At 56.1% G+C, this 18061-nt stretch overlaps 1 protein-coding gene across 3 annotated transcripts in view; it reads left to right on the forward strand.

The window, feature by feature from the left end:
* Positions 1-18061, forward strand: part of TBCD (tubulin folding cofactor D) — a 145396-nt gene that overhangs the window by 118036 nt on the left and 9299 nt on the right. For all 3 annotated transcript variants that reach the window (XM_036910774.2, XM_057501898.1, XM_036910772.2), the window contains exons 24-34: positions 6343-6405; positions 7315-7391; positions 8810-8891; positions 10634-10752; positions 11972-12063; positions 12506-12646; positions 13724-13807; positions 14222-14380; positions 14451-14589; positions 16381-16502; positions 17538-17615. In XM_036910774.2, the coding sequence (XP_036766669.2) occupies positions 6343-6405; positions 7315-7391; positions 8810-8891; positions 10634-10752; positions 11972-12063; positions 12506-12646; positions 13724-13807; positions 14222-14380; positions 14451-14589; positions 16381-16502; positions 17538-17615 (1156 nt within the window). The remainder of the gene's footprint in view (positions 1-6342; positions 6406-7314; positions 7392-8809; positions 8892-10633; positions 10753-11971; positions 12064-12505; positions 12647-13723; positions 13808-14221; positions 14381-14450; positions 14590-16380; positions 16503-17537; positions 17616-18061) is intronic.

Raw genomic sequence — 18061 nt, forward strand, 5'->3', positions numbered from 1 at the left:
TGAGCTTGGCCCTGATGCCCATGCATGAAGGTGAGTCTACATCAGGACTGTGGCTCCGTGCCCCACTGCCAGAGAGTGGGGCATGTCCTCTGTCACTTTCTTACTCTCCCTTTGCTGATTGGGAGGGTCGATACTCAGTCACCACATAGAAGTGTGAGAGAAGAGGCTGGTGGGAGCCCAGCTTTACCAGGAGGGGTGGGGAGTGGGGAGCGGGGAGCAGGGCAGCAATCCCAAAACCCCAGTGTTTATCCGCTACAGTCCGGGTCAGCCGAGGGCAGGAGAGTCTGCCCCAGGTGTCCTTCCTCGGCCAGCTGACGGGATGCCTGCAGGGGGGTGGGTGTGGAAGGAAGGGTGCCTGGGGTTCTGTGCTCCCCCAGCAGTGACACCCTTCATTCCTGCCCTCATTTCATTGTCCAGGGAAAGTCATGTGACTATCTAATCCCAGAAAATCTGTGAAAGTGCAGTCTTTCCATGTACCTCTAAAAGGGAGGAACCGGGAAGTTTGCAAGCAGCGTTGATGTCGGCACAGCCGTGACCAGAATCCCTAGGCCAAACGTTTCTCCTGGACACGGGGTTGCTCTGCTTCCTTCTCTAGGAGATGGGAAAGCCATCTGTCCAGACCGGCCCCCATGCCACCACTCCTGACACGTCACGTCCTCCCATTATTACGTACATTTTAAATTGCACAAGACAGTGTTACTGTTTTATCCAGTCAAAATTCATTGAGATTTACCCGCATGCTTACTTTTTAAATAAACTTTTCATTCTTTTCTGTGTCTCTGGCCTTCCGAGAGGCTGTTTGCCTTCAGCCTGGCTGAGGAAGCTCATGGCGCTCACTCTGCGCAGTGTGTCTGCTGGTAGCAACCCTCTGGTTGGTTTGTCTGCCGCTTTTCGCCTTCATTCTTAAAGGATATTTTTGCTGGGTACAGAACTTGAGTTTGTCATTTATTACACTTTAAAGATAACATTCTGTTGTCTTCTCACTTTTCCCCTCTTTTGTTGAGAAGTTATCTGCCACTCACTGTACTGGAGGCAACCTTTAAATTTTTTCTGGATTCTTTTGAGGTTTTGCCTTCATCTTTGGTCTTTATAGTTTTGCCATGATACACTTTTGTATTTATCTTGGAGTTCTGGGGTTAATAGTGCTTTTTGGATCTAGTTTTCACAGATTTTTTGGTCACTTTTGGAAGCTCCCAGTGTGGTTTCTTCAAACTCTGCTCTTCTATGACCCTCTCTTTTGCTTCTGTGCACAGCCTGTCTGGCCCGCTTCATTCTTCACACCCCTACTTTCTTCTTCCCCTTCCACCCTTTTCAGGTTGGCTATTTTCTTAAGCCTGTATTCCACATCGTGAGTTCTCTCTTTGGCTATGTCTTATTTGCTGGTAAACCCCTCCACTGCATTTTTTTTTTTCCGCCCTGCCTGTCTTTGCCCCAGGTCTGCTACATGAAAGGTTCCTACCTACTGCTTGTTCATGCCTGGGCTTGGGCTCATCTCTGAACTACTGGATATCACTAAATTGGTTAGTTAAGATTTCATACAGGTTTTCAGGGTTTGTGCCAGGACCATGCTAGGCAACTGTTTATCCTGTAGGATCTTCTTTTGGCTCAGGCACTGATCCTAAGGTGGTTTTGCTGTGAATAAGGGTAAGAGATTACCTTGTTTGCTTAGTAACTTGTAACATGTCTGAGCACCCTCTACTGAAGTCTTAATTCTTGTGTTTTGGTCTTTCTGAATTTTGTTTTTTAGTTTCTACATCCTTATTGTAGTTTTTGACTATTCCTTTTACCTCTCTGCGTATAATAAGCTCAGTGTAAAATCTGTGTCTAATGATACCATTATCTAGAGCTTCTGTAGTTCTGTCTGTAGAGGCCAGATATTGGGTTTTAGTATCTCTATCAAATTATAGAGGTGCTTTGAGACCTAGGAATGTTTCTTCTCCCCAAGAGGCTTTACAGTCCTCTGGCCAGAGACCGTGGTGCTGGCAGGGAGAGGTCATCTCCAGGTTCAGGACTGGAGGCATGCTGGGCTGGGCCTCAGTCAGTAGACTGAATCTTATACTAATAGGGTGTGGTCCTTTGGATTCAAAACCCACGGAGAGGGGTTTCTTGGTCGCCCCACAGTAGCTCTGGGCTGTGCTTTGCCCCACCATCCCCAGGAGGCTCTCAGCGGCTCGCCCATCATTTTAGATCTCTGAGTCTTCTTTGGAGTCCCTGGCGCTGCTTGCGGGGCAGCTCATCCCAGCAGACACGCATCTCCCAGGCCTTTGCTCACAGCTCTGCACTCCCTGGTAGCTCACGGTGACTCTAAGTATATAGTTTTTGCTTTTAGTTTTGTCCAGCTTTTAAAAAATGTTGTCTTACATGAGGGGTTGGTCTCAGTTACCTAATCTGTTACTTTTCCTTAACATTTTACTTTAAAATAATCATAGACCTACAGGAACTTGTAAAATTATGTTTTAATTGGAGCCCTGTGCGTCTGTCACCCACCATCCCCCAGTGAGGACATCTTACAGTGTTAAAACCATGAAACTGACATTGGTGCCATGCCATTCACTAAAGACCTTGTTCAGTTTTCACAGTTTTTGCAGCATTCATAGGTGGTGTGCATGCATGCAGTGATGATTCGATGTGTGTGACCAACACCCTCATCAAGGTGCAGAGCTGCTCCCTCACTGTGGGGACCTGCCCCCGTGCCCCCACATACCCCACTGTCCCCTGGCAACTGCTGATGGGCGCCTGTCTCCATAGTGTGTCGTTTCAAGAGTGTCACGTGAGTGGAACCATGTGCATGTAGCCTGAGGAGGTGGGCTTTTCCCCAGCGCCGTGCCTGCAGTCCGTCCAGGTGGCCTGTGTGCTGCCAGGCCCGTTTTACCCCACTGCCTGGCCGTGCCGCAGCCTGTTCAGCCGTTTGCCTGTTCAGGGGCACTACGGCTGCTTTTGGTGTCTCTTGTGAATAAGGCCGCCAGGAGCATTTGCATATAGGTTTTTTCGTGAATGAAGCTTTTCATTTCTTTGGGATAAATGCCAGGAGTTTGATTGCTGAGTCATGTGGTAACTGTACATTTTGCTTTGTAGGAAACTGCCAGACTGTTTGCAGAGTATCTGCACCATTTTACATTCTCACAGACGTGTGAGAGTTCCAGTTTCTCCACATCCTTGCCAGCGCTTGGGAATGTCACTGTTTTTAGGGTCAACCTTTCTGACAGGAATGTGGTGGCAGCTCCTTGTGGATTTAATTTGCATTTCCCTGATGGCCAGGAAGGTGGAGCATCTTTTCATGTGCTGCTTTTTGTTTCTTGATAAATGCATTTAAAGTTCAGGGTTGATTGCTGAGGACATTTTTTAAAAAATAGTGAGGAATTGTATTTTCCAGTCCTTAAGGCGCATTGCAAAACTTCATGACAGAATGGCATGTTCTTAGAAGCAGGCAGAGAGTGGGAGCAGAAGCGAGAACCCAGAAGTAGATTCCGATCGAAAGGCGTGTGTGGGGTTCGGTGTGTGAGAAGGGGTTGCTGCCTGGGTGGAGACGCTGGCTCCCTGGGCGATGATATTGCGCTGGCTGTGCAGGGCAAGGCGAGACTGTGTGTTCACTTCACACACCCAAAGCTCAACTTCTGCTTGACTAAAAATTTAAGTACAAGAAATTCAATTTTTAAAACTTCAAAGAAATTTTAAGAGACATTATAGGATACTGTCAGTCCCTAAAAAGCTTTTTAGTTTGGAAATTTCAATTCTACACAAAAGCAGAGGGAAGCGTGTGGCAAGCCCTGCCAACTGTGTGCTGCTGGCCCCCCGCCCACTGCTCCTGCAGCCCTGTGTGCCCCTGCTCCCCCGGGGCCGTATGATGCTTCCAGACACCGTGTTGTCGTAGGATCCCAGGGCATGGTCTTCACGGGGAAGGACTGTTATTCTGTGTTTTGGGGTTTTTTTGCTTTGTTTTGGTTTTGGCTTGGCACTGAACATAACTAACAACAGTTCCACAACTAGAAACAAGCAGTGGAGAATATTTGTGTTTTGTACATAAATATTAAAGACTTTTGTGTGGAAGATGTTTTTATGAAAACACATATAAAGTTAGTAGACAAAACATAGGTTATGGAGAAATACTTGTATTGCCGTTGAAAGAGAAAGTTTTATTCATAGGCTGCAAAGACTTAGAGTTGCCAATGAAAGGTAAGTAGTTGAACTGAGAATTAGGCAAATGCACATGAGCACAGACCCAAAGGCCTGAGTTGGTGACAGGTGTCACCCAGTCACTGCAATGATAACTTCACGAGGAGAGAATGACATTCCCTCTTTCAAGCTGGCAGCAGCCGGAGCTTAGCAGCCCCAGTGCCAGCAGGCTTGGGTGAGCTCTCTAGTCCCTGTAGCTTGCCGTTGGGCGATTAGAAATGTGCATGTTTTCTGTCCTGCAGTGCCACTCCTAGGACTGCACCCTGAAGATTATTGGGGCATTGGTGCGACTGATAGGCAGGCATGTGTGTGGACACCTCATTTGCAGTGACAAAAACTGCATGGGGAAATAATCACTAAGCCATTTCATATCCATAGTGTGGAACGTTATGCACCCCTTGGAGAGCTCAGCACCCTGTTTAGAGAAAGAAAGCAGGGTGGGTCAGAGTGATGTGCCCAGGCCCATGGTAGTGATTGATCCTGTTCAGGCATCACTGCCTCTGCCTGGGGCCCCTCCTGGCTGGGCAGGACCACTCTTCTGGTCATGGGCTGGGTGAGTGAGGAGACAGGAGGAGGAGGAAGGGGCCACTTGCAGTCTGGAGTGCTCCGTCCTGCCCGTGCAGGATTCTGCAGACATGCTTCCTCGCTGTCATCTCGCCCAGCAGCATTTCAGATGATGGCTTTTGGACACATGGGTCCCTGAGTGACAGCGATGAGCACCCCCTACTGGTGTGTGATGGGCATAAAATGTGAATAATAGCATCCTTTGTCATAAGCACTGAGATTGGGTGGTTTTTTGTTACACAGCACAGCTGAGCCCAGCCTGACTGGTGTAAAATGCCCATGGTCATATGATTCTCTGAGCATGGAGAAAGGTGGGAGCTCCCACTCTCGGTCACCCCTGATTGCCCAGATCGAGGTGGGAGTTAAAGTACAGAAGGGGGCGAGTGCAGGGCCTGCAAGAGCAGTTGCCGTGTGGAGGCGGCATCACGCCTTCTCCTCTGCCACGTGTGAGGGGTGTGTGCACAGCGGGCGCATGTGTGGCAAGGTGCCCTGAAAGGTACCCACTGTGACATCAAGGGCAATTCTGCCCATCTTACATTTTTCTGTAGTGTTAGAGTGTTCAGCAAGTATGAATTATTTCCACAGTCAGGAAAAACCCACTAAAGCCATTTTCATTTTAGTGGTCGCTATAGTGCTGCCCTCCTGTGTTGTGTGTGGGCAGACGGAGGTGAGGGCATGGCCATGGGAACATGTGCTGGGGGGCAGGGCAGGCTAGCTGGGCATACAGGGCCTGTGTGAGGTCCAGGGCAGTGCAGTGGGGAGGGGCAGACGCTAGCGTGTCCCCGCAGAGGACAGAGTCTGGTGGTGCAAGTGGCCTGCCTTCCGTCCCTCCTGGGTTTGCGGCGCAGCTCCCTGGCTAGGGCATCCCCAGCCAAATTCCCCGTGCAGATGGGCGGGGCTGCCCCTCAGAAGCGCAGGCCTTCCCCACCCTCGATCCAGCTTTTCCAGTTGTTCACCATGTGGCAGGCTGGGCCATGTCCTTCCCCACAGGAGTGGCAGCCATCTCATTATTTAAGCTGACACTGTGTTTCCATGGAGGTGGAGGTTTACCAGGGCCCCTGACGATGCAGCCCACGCAGGAACCACCCCCGCAGGTGCCAGTACTGCCCTCTTTGCTAATGACATGCACCTTGGTGCTCTTGGTCCCACCCCAGTGGACCAGATGCTCACCTGTCCTACACCAGGTGGGCCATGAGTGCTCACCTATGACAGGTGTGCCTCCTGCACCTGTGGAGATGCCGCTTCTCCCACGTGGGCTCACTGCTCATGGGCCTCATCTCAGGTGGGTGCCCCACTAGCCCACGAGTCCCTGAATTGCATGTTGTCACAGGGCATTTGAGTTGGGGCCAAACCTGGGCCCTCACCTGGCATTCTCGACAGGACAGGGCTCTGTGCACAGATTGTGTCCCTCTGCGTGGGCCCTAGAGCTGCCTGTGTACCTGGGCTGGGTCTGGGGCAGGTGCTTTGGGGCCCCGTGGCGAGGAGATGCCTGTGCTTGCTCACGGGCTGGCGGGCCCTAGCGCCGAGAGGGGACTCAGGTGCATCAGGGCTGGTGTGTGATGGGCACTGTTCGACTGGCACTGCCTTTGTCCCTTTTCTTCACAGTGTGCGTTTTAATAGAGAACTTGTCCCTGTCCAAAATGCCCTTGGCCGGTGACGCTGTTATCGGTAAGTACTGTTCCTCCTCCATGACTCACGCTGTGGCCTTTTCTTCTGGAACTACTCATAACTAAAAAATAAAAGTGAGCCTGTTAGGAGGGGTGATATGGAGAGGTTGGTGTCGTGGTATTAAATATGTATTACTTAAACATTAGTACTTAAATGTTCAACAAGAATACCTTGTTTTGAAATTGCTACAAGAGCCCTTGTAATTAAGGGGCATCCCCACACTGTCCCCTCAACAAGGGGGGCGCCCCCACCCCCACCGGGGCCCAGACCTCCTCCCCGTGGCGCCTGCTGGCACTCCTGGCCATGCCTCCCAAGATGGATGGCACAGGCCCTTGTGGGACTGGTGTGCTGGCAGTGGGTGTGCAGGCAGGACATGTGACGCTGGCTCCTGTGCAGGTCCGGAGCCCTGTGTGTTTCGTGCTGCCTGGCCGCAGAGCCAGTCAGAATGGAGCTTTGGGGTCCCTGTCACCACTGGGCTAGTTGTCTTTGCTCCTTGCTCTGCAGCCTCAGAGGTTCTGTGACTTGGAATTAAAAAAAAGGAACTAAATAGCTTAGCATTCGTCAAAAAGCGTTGGGTCTAATTGAGTTGAATGTTTGGGTTTTCGTTGGTGGGGCCAGCGGGTTGTGGAGGCAGAGACGCAGGAAAAGCCACATGTGGCCTGCGGGCGTGATCAGAGACCAGACGCTCCCCCTGGTTGCAGTGCGCACACGTCAGCCTCCGAAGAGGTGTCCTCCCTGGAGACGGGGGGCTCTTAGGGCCTTAGGGTTGTGTGCGGCCTGCAGCCTCTGCCCGCGTGCAAAGGAGGTAGCCACCTGCTTTGATTTAAGAGGAAGATCTGCTGCTGCTTGTCTCTAATTTCATCTAAATACTCCTAACTGGGTAAATGAGTCTCTTTGTTTCTTCCACAGATGGTTGGCTATGGCTGATAAATGACACTCTGAGAAATCTCCACCTTATCTCAAGTCATTCTAGACAAAAGACCAAGGTGTAGTACACAAGGTTTTTCTGATCGTTGCATTGCATAGAAAGTGACATTAAGTTGGTTTTTTTAGTGTTTGTTTCAAAGGACCATGTGCATTATGAGTCCCTTTAAACACTAACATGATAATTGATAAATAGCCATAATTACATTTGGAATTCTAGATGGCACTGTCTGTGTGACTCGTCACCAGGAAAACCAGTGTAACTACTGGGACCAGAATGTTTAAGTATCTTTGTTTCTGTTTCTGGTCTTGTTTATTCATCTTCTAAACACTTTTTCCTGCACATGGATGGTAGCTGCCGGTTTACCTGTGTCCTGTTGCACTGTAGTGTTCTAGGCTCAGAGACGGGTGTGTGCTGTGGTGTGGGTGGAAACTGCAGCCGGGGTCGCACCTGCACAGCCATGTGGGCCGATCCCGGCAGGGATGCGCGTGTGGGCCCAGGTCTGGGAGTGCTGCCATCCTGTCTGGGGACAAGTGGGCTTTATAGACTAGCAGATCTGTAGCTCGGTCCCTAAGTGGGGACAGAAGCCGTGGCGCTGATGAGTGGGTGTAGGTATTGAGGATGGCGAGGCGAAAGTGCTTTCTGGCCTCCTTGATGATTCGCCAGCCTCCACGCACCTCAATGTGTCTGCAGTTTAAAGTAGCGCTGTCTTCCTGTGGACCAAGAAGGCTGCCAGGGTGAGTCCCGAGTGCTTCCTCATCCATGCCCCAAATTTCCTTTTAAAAACACCCACAATAGATTTGTAACAGCAGTGGCTGTGGTCCAGTGTGCTGCATTTTGTACAGGTGCTGCTGGGTGTGAGGCTGCCTTCTGAGATCCTCCCGTGCTCTTGACCCCACCCTACCTCCCGCTAGCACCCCTCTCCTGGGTGCCCTCACTGGGAGGAGCAGGAGAGAGCCTGGGGATCTTGCATTTGCTCTTTGCTGTCTGTGATCACCAGTGGCTTCAAGTGGTGCTGTGCCCTCTGCAGACAGCAGCTGTTCCAGAAGGCAGCCTGGGGCAGGGTTGGAGCCCAAGTTGCCCACCGCCCTCTTGGCCCAGTCCCCACCCTTCCTGGTGCCTGGGACTCCTGATCCCTCTCTAAATGAGGCCTGCACGTGGCCATTGGCCTTGCCCAGTCACTTCTGGGTGTAAACACATTTTTTTCCCTCATTACTTCTGAGAAAGAAATAATGCTTCACTTTATTATTAACTTTGTATTAGAAGACAAGGGCTTTGCATTATATGGAAAAAGTAATCAAGTTTCTGTTCAGTTTATTAGATGCAGAGAATATTAAACTTACAACTATGTGACACATGGTGACAAGCAGTTGTGCTGGAAAGGACTGATGTGACTCAGTTTCTGGTTTTTTAAAACTTGCTCACCAGCCTCCCAGGGAGGCTGCATGGCACCTGCCCTCATGCGCCGCTTTGTTTCAGGACGCTGCGGTCTTGGCCCTGGCCGCTCTCTGTCGAGAGTACTTCATGAAGGAGCCTGGGGAGGCGGATCCTGCTGGGCAGGGTGAGTGGGCCTGGCCCGTCTCCAGGAGCTCGGGCTTGTGGGGTGGGGTCGTGGGCGGTCTGGGGAGGGGCGGCCTGAGTTGGGGCAGGCCAAGAGGTGGGTGCTGTCGGGGGCTGCTCTGAGCAAGGGGCTCCACCAGGACGGCCTCGGCCTCCCCTGCAGCGCGGCATTCCCACTGGGTGCATGGAGCCAGTGCACGTCTCTCACCGCGCACGCTCAAGGCACGACGCTTCTAAGTGAGCTTTTCCCCTCGGAGCTTTGGAGGTTCTGGTTCCACGTCTCCGACAACGTTTTTCCATCTGGCTTCCTTTCCTTCTCATATTTCTATCCCTTTTGCTCCTTCATTTTCCCCATTGTGGGGACTTTCCGGGTGCTTCCTGGGCCCTTTCAGCACGGAATCGCCTGCTTCTGTCCCCCCGGATCACCTGGCTCCATGTGTTCCTCTTGGAGTCTTTATTGCAGCCAGTTTTCCATTTATGGGCTTTCCATTTATGATAATGAGCTTTTACGGTTTTCCTGAGCACCATGGCAACACCTTCCTGTGTGGGGTGGGGGGAGTGTCCCAACGCTGGGACTCGCGCTGTGCTCCTCGTCACCCGGGCAGTGTGCGTGCTGCCTCGCTGCATCGCCGGGTTCCTGCCGGCGTTTGTCCCGCCTTGTGAGGCTGCCGCGGGCTCTGGGCCCTGCCCCGCTGTGTGTTGGGAAGCTTCAGTTCACGGCTCTGTTGTCCTGCGTAGTTCCTTGCTGTTGTCCTACAGAACCCGTAGGACAGGCCCTTCACAGGCAGGCGGAGACGGCTTTAAATCACAGTGAGCCTAAGATCGTGAGTGCAGAAATCTAAATCTGCCGCTGTGGTTTCTTTCCAAAATAAGGAAACATTCTGTAGCCTGGTCTTCTGACCCTTTGCGGATCGGTGGTGTTCTGCTGTATCCCTTCACAGAGGCACTTTTACATAAGGAGGCAGGGACGTTACTTTGTATGTAGTCTGTTTTTACAAGTTGGGGCAATAAGGTCACATTTTACCTTTTGCCTGAGAGGAGAGAACCATGTCACGTCACTCTGAGAACATTAGGAACACCACCCTAAAATTCACCTTGTCTAAACGCAACTGCCCTGACGGAGGGAGGCGATGCCTCTTTTCCTCTGCTTGGGCGTGCTGTTCCAAGCATGTTCACGTGGATTCCTGTTTTCTGTCCTGATGAGCGTGTTGTGGTTTCATGCACACATGTGCAGAAGTCATGCCCTATTGTTTCAGCAAGAGTCGTGGAGTCTGCGTGGCCACGTAGGGAGGACACGGAGGGTGCCTGGCCTCCCCTCACCCCGAGCTGTGTGTTTAAAGTGCAGGCCTGCCCTTCCCAGAACCCACTCACGTGCCCATCCTCTGCACGGCTCCTGGGGCGTCCTGCCCGCGCCTGCTCCTGGGCTCTGAGGGTGGCCCTCGCTGCTGAGGATGGCACCATTTCCACACTAGTCATTTGTGCTCTTAGTGAGTAAAGATGGACATGGTGGCTGCACTGGCCACTCTTGGAACCTGCTTGGGTCTATTTCCTGAGTGAAACTGTGTGTTAAAACCGCTCACAAAGACCGTGAAACCGCCCAACAAGTCATTGCTGGACCCTGCTTTGATTCCACCCCTGAGAACACGCCTGCTTTGGGCCTCAGGCCTCTCCCCTTCCTTGGCGTTTCTGAACACGTGTGCTGTGTGGGCGGTAAGTCGTGGCACAACCTCTGCTTCTTTCCAGGGGACCTGGTCACGCAGTATCTTGCTGCGCTTCGGAGCCCCGAGGAGGCGACGCGCTGTGGCTTCTCGCTGGCCTTGGGTGCCCTCCCAGCCCTCCTCCTGCGAGGCAGGCTCCAGCAGGTGCGCGGGCCCAGCGTGCAGGGGCGTCCAGCGAGAGCGCGGTTAGGTGTGGGTGGCGCTGTGTATTCATTAGTGGTCAGACCACCGGTCAGTCCACGGTGTTTGGGGTTGGGAAGGAATTCCTGAAAGCCACTCGAGTGGCCACGAGGAAGGGAGTGGGGAGCCCAGGGGTCCCGGGCATGAGCGTGCCTGGCGGCCCTGCTGAGAGCCGGCTCCAAGTTGCCTTGGAGTCCGCAGGTGGGGAGGCTGCTGCCTCTCAGGAACACGCCCTTGGCACTGGCGGCATCGCCATGGCTGTGATTGAAGGGTGCAGAGGCCGTGCCCAAATGTGCCCTCCGCCCTGGGTATCCCTCCTTTTAGGGGGGCCTACCCACAGGGGCTGTCACCTCCATGGGTCCTGCCCGTTCTCCAGCACCTGGGCCTGCATGTCCTGGCACGGCCTCACGTTCCGTCACGGCCCTAGGGCAGTCGGCGGCCGGGGTGCCCCTCCTTCCTTCACTGTGCACCCCTCCCCGCCACCCCTCCCCCTTGCTGGTCAGCCCATCTCAGCCCCCTTGGGTTTGCCCTGAAACCTGCCTCCTTTCTGGGGTGACCCACTGGCCCCCTGACCCCCCGCCTTGGGTCCTGAGCTCCCTGAAGAGTAGGTGCTGTGGCCTGTTGCCAGGCACATCCAGCCAGGCCCTGCAGACCCCACCGGCCGCAGCCCACCACTCCCATTGATGGAAACATCCTCCCAGGTGTCCTGGCTGCCAGGCACCCTGGTGTGTGCAGCCCTCCCATCGCCTTTCTCTGCCCTGACCGCCCTGGGACCCAAGGCTGCAGACAGCAAGACGGGACAGGCCACCTAATCTATGCTCACTCTGGGGCTCATTCATGTGGCTTTAGAGTTGACGTGTCCCTTTGAGCAGTAACAGGCCAGCGATCAGGAGCCGACTGCCCCCATTCTGTGTCCCAGCTCTGAGCAGCAGGACGGGGGCAGCTCGTGGTGGGATGCAGGGTGGAGTCAGGATGGGGCAGCACCGCAGAGATTTCCTGGGGCCTGGAGGTGACCCCCTGACACCATGTTTCTCCTGGGCTGCCCGTGGCACATTTGCAGGACAGCCACTGGCCACATGGTGCCATGTCCTGGGAGCAGCCAGCACTGAGCCAAGTCTGCGCTTGCATGGGTCACTGTTGTCTGTGGCAGGCGGTCCCGTGATGGCCTGTCACTGCCCTCCAGGTTCTAGCAGGCTTAGGAGCCGTTACCTGCGTTTCTCCAGAGGACGCGAGCTTTGCGGAGGCCCGGCGGGACGCCTTGAAGGCAATTGCCAGGTGAGTTTCTCTGGTTTTCTCCCAAAGCCAGGGTCGAGCAGAGGTGACATTCACGGACATTTCGTGTCAGAAGCCCAGGCTCAGGTGATGAGCCTACTGAGGGGAGAGGTTAACATTTGTTTTCTACTTTCTTGCCTTTTCAGAGGATTGTCAAAGATTGCCTCCAGTGCATAGGCTCATTAACAGTCTGCTTGCTTCCCAGGTCAGCCCCTGGGTCAGGATGGCGGGCCTGGCCGCAGATCCCTACAGCATGCTCTTGGAGAAGTGCGTCGCGCCCTGTCATGTCGGCACAGGACGCGCGGCCATCTGAGTCGGCTCTGAGTTCTCAGTCTGCTTCGAGCGTATCCTGTCAGGGAGCTCATGAGGCCGAAGTGATGTGAACTAGGGGGAATATTTCCTGGGATTTGCCACTGCTAAGCTTAGCTTCTCACGTTAATTCCAGCATTTGCCAGACAGTTGGTGTGAGAGCAGAGGGAGCTGCGGATGACGTCCTGTGCAAAGGGACCGTCTCCCAGGTTTACCACGTGCTGCGGGGCTGCCTGAACGACTACACCACGGACAGCCGCGGGGACGTGGGCGCATGGTGAGGGGGACGTGCATGTGCTGAGGGTGGCCATCCTCACAGCCCGGGCTTGTTCTCCAGTGTCATGCCGGAGGGAGGGGGCCTTTCATGCCACTGCCCATGGGCTGTGTCCCGTGCTCCGTCTGCCTAGTGACGGTGTCCTGCTTGCTGTTCCTCCACTGCCCTGCCGTGGCCCTTGTTCCCCGGATGGCAGAGCATCCTTAGGCCAGGTCTGCCCCAGGCCCTGGTCTGTGTTCTGCACTTTACAGAAAGAACTGACTTTGTAAAAAGCAAACGCTGTCATGACTCCCACAGAAGCCATAGGTGCCAGCATTACGGTTTTCACTTGATAAAGTTCACATCAGGGCCTCCCACATTCAGCCCTTTCTCTTGCCTGTGCCCAGAGCACCTGACGCCCTTGTTTGGAGGAGCTGGGAGGGGCTACTCCCCTCGGTCAGACTCACTCACAGGCATTTGCATCCCCTTCCTGGCCAGGATGCCCCCTAATGTGTGTCGTGGTGGGCAGAGCACAGGGCACGGTGTCTCTGATGTCGAGGGGAAAGAGTCCATTTTTTTATTAGGGTGATAGAAAAAGCAGCTTAATGTTAAAGCTTAAAAGAAAAAGGAAAGAAAAGACACGTTGTTCCATATTCAGCAAGGGTTGGGCATCACCCTGCCTCCCCGTTTCCGTCAGCCGCTGTCCCGTGGCCCCGCACACTCAGGCTTGCCACACTTCCCACCTGCCTCTGGGATCCTGTTACTGTCGTCCAGTAAAGCCGACGTTCTGTTCTGCTGGGAACAGTCTCCCGCTGGGCCGGGGGCCTTCCTGTCTCTCCCCCGCTCAGGAGTGTGCTGGGGCCCCTTGGCGGCTTGTCTCCCCTCCTTCCAGCAGTGGTTGGGGCGCGGCCGCTGATGACCTTGCACGCGTTGCACACGTGGGCAGGGATCATCTGAGTGTGGTCAGGCCCCATGCGAGGCTACAAGGCGGACCCAGGAGCCGGATAGGGCCAGACACCAGGACTGTGCTGCCAGTGCAGGGCAGGTCCCGAGCCGCCCGCCACGAGGATGGCTGATGGGCGCCCCTGCCTTTCCCCACAGGGTCCGTGAGGCCGCCATGACCAGTCTGAGGGACCTGACGCTTCTGCTCGCCAGGGACCAGCCAGAGCTGATGGAGGCCCACATGTGAGTGTGGGCCTGTCACGGACAGAGCCTGCACACCCTTCTTCCCTGGCTAACGGCTCAGGGCCAGGCCACCCCACCCCACGCAGTGCCTCCCTTGGGCTGGGTCTGCCCGAGGACAGCCAGAGTCAAGGGCAGGGCCGGGGTGGCTGCTGTGTCCACGCTGCTCCCCTTGCCAGTGGGCCTCCCCCCACTACCCTCTGTCCTGTCTCCCTCCCCTACCCTCTGTGCCTTCCTTCTTGGCCTCCCTCAGCCCCTGCTACCCGTCACCCCTGGCACCTACCCTGCAGCCTGTCTGTCCTCACGGCTTCCCCCGGAGACGTGCGTCTGGCTCCTGGGGAGCGGTGTGAGCCAGGTGGGTCGCCCCCGGGGCTGTTCCTGCTGCAGCGAGGGCAGCCACGCTCTCTGGGTTTCCAGCTGCGAGCAGGTCATGTGCTGCCTGGCCCAGCAAGCAAGCGAGAAGATTGATCGGCTCCGCGCGCACGCTGCCTGTGTGTTCCTGGCGCTGCTGCACCCGGACGGCCCTCTTGTGCCCCATGTGCCCCACCGAGCAGAGCTGGAGAGGCTCCTCCCCAGGTACTGCGGCCCCGCCCCTGAGGCCCAGCGGGTGGCAGACCCTCCGGCCAACGGGCGCGCTGTCCTGCAGGTCCCACATGGCCTCCGTGAACTGGAACGCACCATCCCAGGCCTTCCCATGCATCACGCGGCTGCTGGGGCTGCCCACCTACCGCTACCACGTCCTGCTGGGTCTGGCCGTGTCCGTGGGCGGCCTGACGGAGTCCACGGTGAGAAGGCGTTGGGCCCGCTCTGCAGGCCCTTCTTGGGGAAAGTGGTCTGTGGGGGTGTCTGCCCTGGAGCTGGGGCAGGGCAGCCTGGGCTCCACCGGGCATAGCGGCGTCGGCACCCTCCTGGGTGCCAGCGTGGGGGAAGCGCGCTGGGGGCTGCCGTCTCCGGCCTGCAGACGGAGCGGCGCTGTGAGTGCAGGCAGGCCGATGCATCGGTGAGCAGCTCGGTGGTGGGACTTCCGCTGGGCAGGATCTGATGTGCCCAGCACATGGCCCTCCTGCCGCTTGTGGACGCACCCTCGGTCCCTGCTTCGCGTCCCTGCTTTGCTTACGGTGCTCGTGGGCATCACCTGCCAGCCACAGCTCCTACGCTGGTCTGGTTTGTTTCCCCTCCTTGTGCTACTTTCTGGGTGAGTTACGGCGTCTGTTTTCCTCCGTTGCTGCTTCTCCCCTGGTCTGGTGTTCACACGCCCCATGCCGTGCTTCCGTTGGACCCTCGGAAGCTGTTGGGCACGTGCCTGCGTGGGCCTCCAGGAAGGCTCTGGGCACAGGGTTTCGTGGACTCGCTTCCTCACCCACGTCCCTTTGTGCCCGTGAGGGTGGAGCTGCTGGCCAGCTGCTCCTTTCCTCGGGCTGCTGCCTGGGGGGCCGCGCCCCTCACCAGTTACGCATTCTGTGGCGTTAGCTGCTGTGTCTGGCTCTGACCCCACTGGGATTCTTGTATCTCTGAATCGGAGGGCTCGTGGTTCCTGTCCGTCACTTTGTTAAGTGTGCAGCCCCCTGCCCGGCCGGGGCCCTGCCGTGGGGTAAGGACGAGGCCGTGCTCGGGGCACCTCCTCCCTGGCGTGCTCTCAGGCTGTGCCTGCGTCTGGCCTCCGGGTTCTCAGACCACAGTTTTCTGCAGTTTTTCTGATCTGCTGTTTATCCTGTCCCTGTGTTGATATTTTGATTTCAGTAATGGTAGTTATCATCAAGCATTCAGATTGTTGTGAAATCTATTTATCATGCCTTTTCATGGCAGGCAGATCTTTCAATTGCAAATTCTATTTCTAAACATTAATGTACAGCTATTGTTATTCTAAATTAATTCCAAGTTCAAAAATAACTAGGCAGACACACAGCTGCATTGCACGCGTTTCCCACGGCCCACGTCTCGTGCTGGAGTGTGCAGTCTGAGGCTGCACCTGCTCCTCGTGTTCTTGCTCGCTAGCTCCCAACGCCTGTATCCGGAGCGAGCCGCCTGCAGACTGGTTCGCGGTCGCCTGTGGGACGCCGTGGTCGGCACCTCTGGCCAGCGGCATGGCCAGATGTGGTCAGAGCTGGGGTCTCAGGCGCCACGCCTTCCTCCTGCTCTCAGCTGCTGGTGTCGGGGTGGGGGGGCGCCCCGGGTTCTGCACAGGGTCCGAGACGCCTCCTTGGGCCGGCTTGTGCTGGCCCCTCCTGCACGTTTGCTCAGTGTCTGGGGGAGTCTCTGAGCCCGTGGTGACCTGCTGGGTTTGGGACAAAGGGGCTCAGAGCACGTGGTCACGCACGACTCCCGGCTCCAGCACCGTCATCTGCTTCCTTGGGGACCCTACATGAGGCCTGCTCCGTCGACCTGGGGTAGCAGCTCTGGTTCAGTGTTTGCAGGGGCTCTGCATGCACACCCAGCCTGGGTGGCACAGTCCAGACCCGCCGCTCTGAGGCCTGGTCATCTCAGACAGTTGAGGCTGACTCGTGGCCAGCTGTGTGGCAGGCAGCCAGGGCAAGCGGGGCCTGCGTACCATCCTGAGATTCTGCTCTGTGTTGCAGGTCAGGTACTCAACGCAGAGCCTCTTTGAGTACATGAAGGGAATTCAGCATGACCCGCAGGCCCTGGGGAGCTTCGGTGAGACCCTTCTGCAGGTATTTGAGGACAACCTGCTCAACGACAGGTGAGCCTCACGGGCCCTTGCCTGGATTTTAGGGGAGAGGTGAAGGAGGCATGGCATGAGGCATGGACACAGCCAGGCGCCGCATGCCTGCACCCACTCCCCTGGCCTGCCCAGCCTGCACTTCAGGCCGTGGACGGGTTTTGCGCACGTCAGAAGTAAAGACAGCAGGCTGAGAGCCCGGCAGAGCGAGCCTGCTCCTGCCGAGCACCTGGGGTCGGAGTCGCCCTGTCCCCTGCGCTGACAGCACCACTGTGGCTCTGGCGGTTAGCACAGGAGCACAAGCATGGAGTAGAGGAGGTGGTGGGAAGTGCGGCCCTTCTGTGAATTCTCGTGCAGCAGCATTCTGCTCCCTGCTTTCCCACAAGGCGAGTGGGCCCTGTGGCCCCGACCACAGCCCTGAGAGGCTGCTTCTGGGCAAGTGGCCACAGGGTCCTGACATAGGCCAGCTGACCCATCATGGGCGGGGAAGGCAGATGCACGGCCCTCAGCAGACAGGATGCAGCTGTGGCCACCCCATCTGTAAGCGGGCCCCTGGGGGTTTAATGGCACCTAGTGAGAGGCAGTCCCCTGTAGTTGGGTGAATTCTGCCGTAAGTCAGCATCACGAAGCTGTCGTGATGGCCACACCCTGGGCACGTCCCCTTGCCTGGGCTGCCCTCTGCCCTGGTGACTCCGCCTTCACTGCTGCAACCATAGGCCTTTCTGTCTGTCATTTGGTTGGCATTTTCTACATTTAAACGGAATCGTGCATTAGGGTCCCATGTCCACTGTTTGGATGAGCACAGGCCCTCTATCACCCTCTGATTTGGGTGGGTTCCCCATGTGGCTGCCCCACTGCTGGTCTGTTCCAGTTGACAGGCATTTGGGTTTCCTGCCTGAGGTGTTACAGATACGTGGTGGCATGCCATTTACTGTGAAGCATCCTGCCGCGTGTCAATGGGCTCTGCTGGTCTACCGCACCCCCAGTGGCCCGTGCCTGCTTATCCGGGCTCCAACCTGCACGTGGCACTGGTCTCACGCCACCCTCCTCCCTCAGGGTCTCTGTGCCACTGCTGAAGACGCTGGACCAGATGCTGGCCCACGGCTGCTTCGACACCTTTGCCACGGTGGAGAAGTAAGTGCCTGTCCAGCACTTTGCCCTGTTGGCGCGGCCCTGCTGGCTGAGCCCGAGCTTGCCCTGTAAGGAGCAGTGAGCAGCTCAGAGGCCGGGGCCCCAGGGGCCCTGCCAGCGTGCTGAGGGCAGCAGTCACCCACGGACGCCTCAGTGGGATTGGGGTTCTGTCCTCCCAGGCCAGATGTGGCCATAGGCCCCTGGTGGTCAGCACATCTGTGGACGGGGCAGGGAGAGGAATTGTGGGTGGCCTGGTTGTCATGGGGGCACCCGGAGCTGTGCAGGTGGGGCACGCATGATTGCGGGGGTGCCCGCGGACACAGTGGGAAGAGAGGTACTGTGGGGCGCAGACTGTGCCTGAGAGGCCGCTTCCTGCCTCAGCAGCCTGAGCCCAGGGACACAGCGCACCTGAGCCAGCCCCCGCCTGCCCATCCGCAGTGCTGGTATCC

The sequence above is a fragment of the Manis pentadactyla genome, chromosome 4 (genome assembly GCF_030020395.1).
Source record: "Manis pentadactyla isolate mManPen7 chromosome 4, mManPen7.hap1, whole genome shotgun sequence".
NCBI classification, from domain to species: Eukaryota; Metazoa; Chordata; class Mammalia; order Pholidota; family Manidae; genus Manis; species Manis pentadactyla.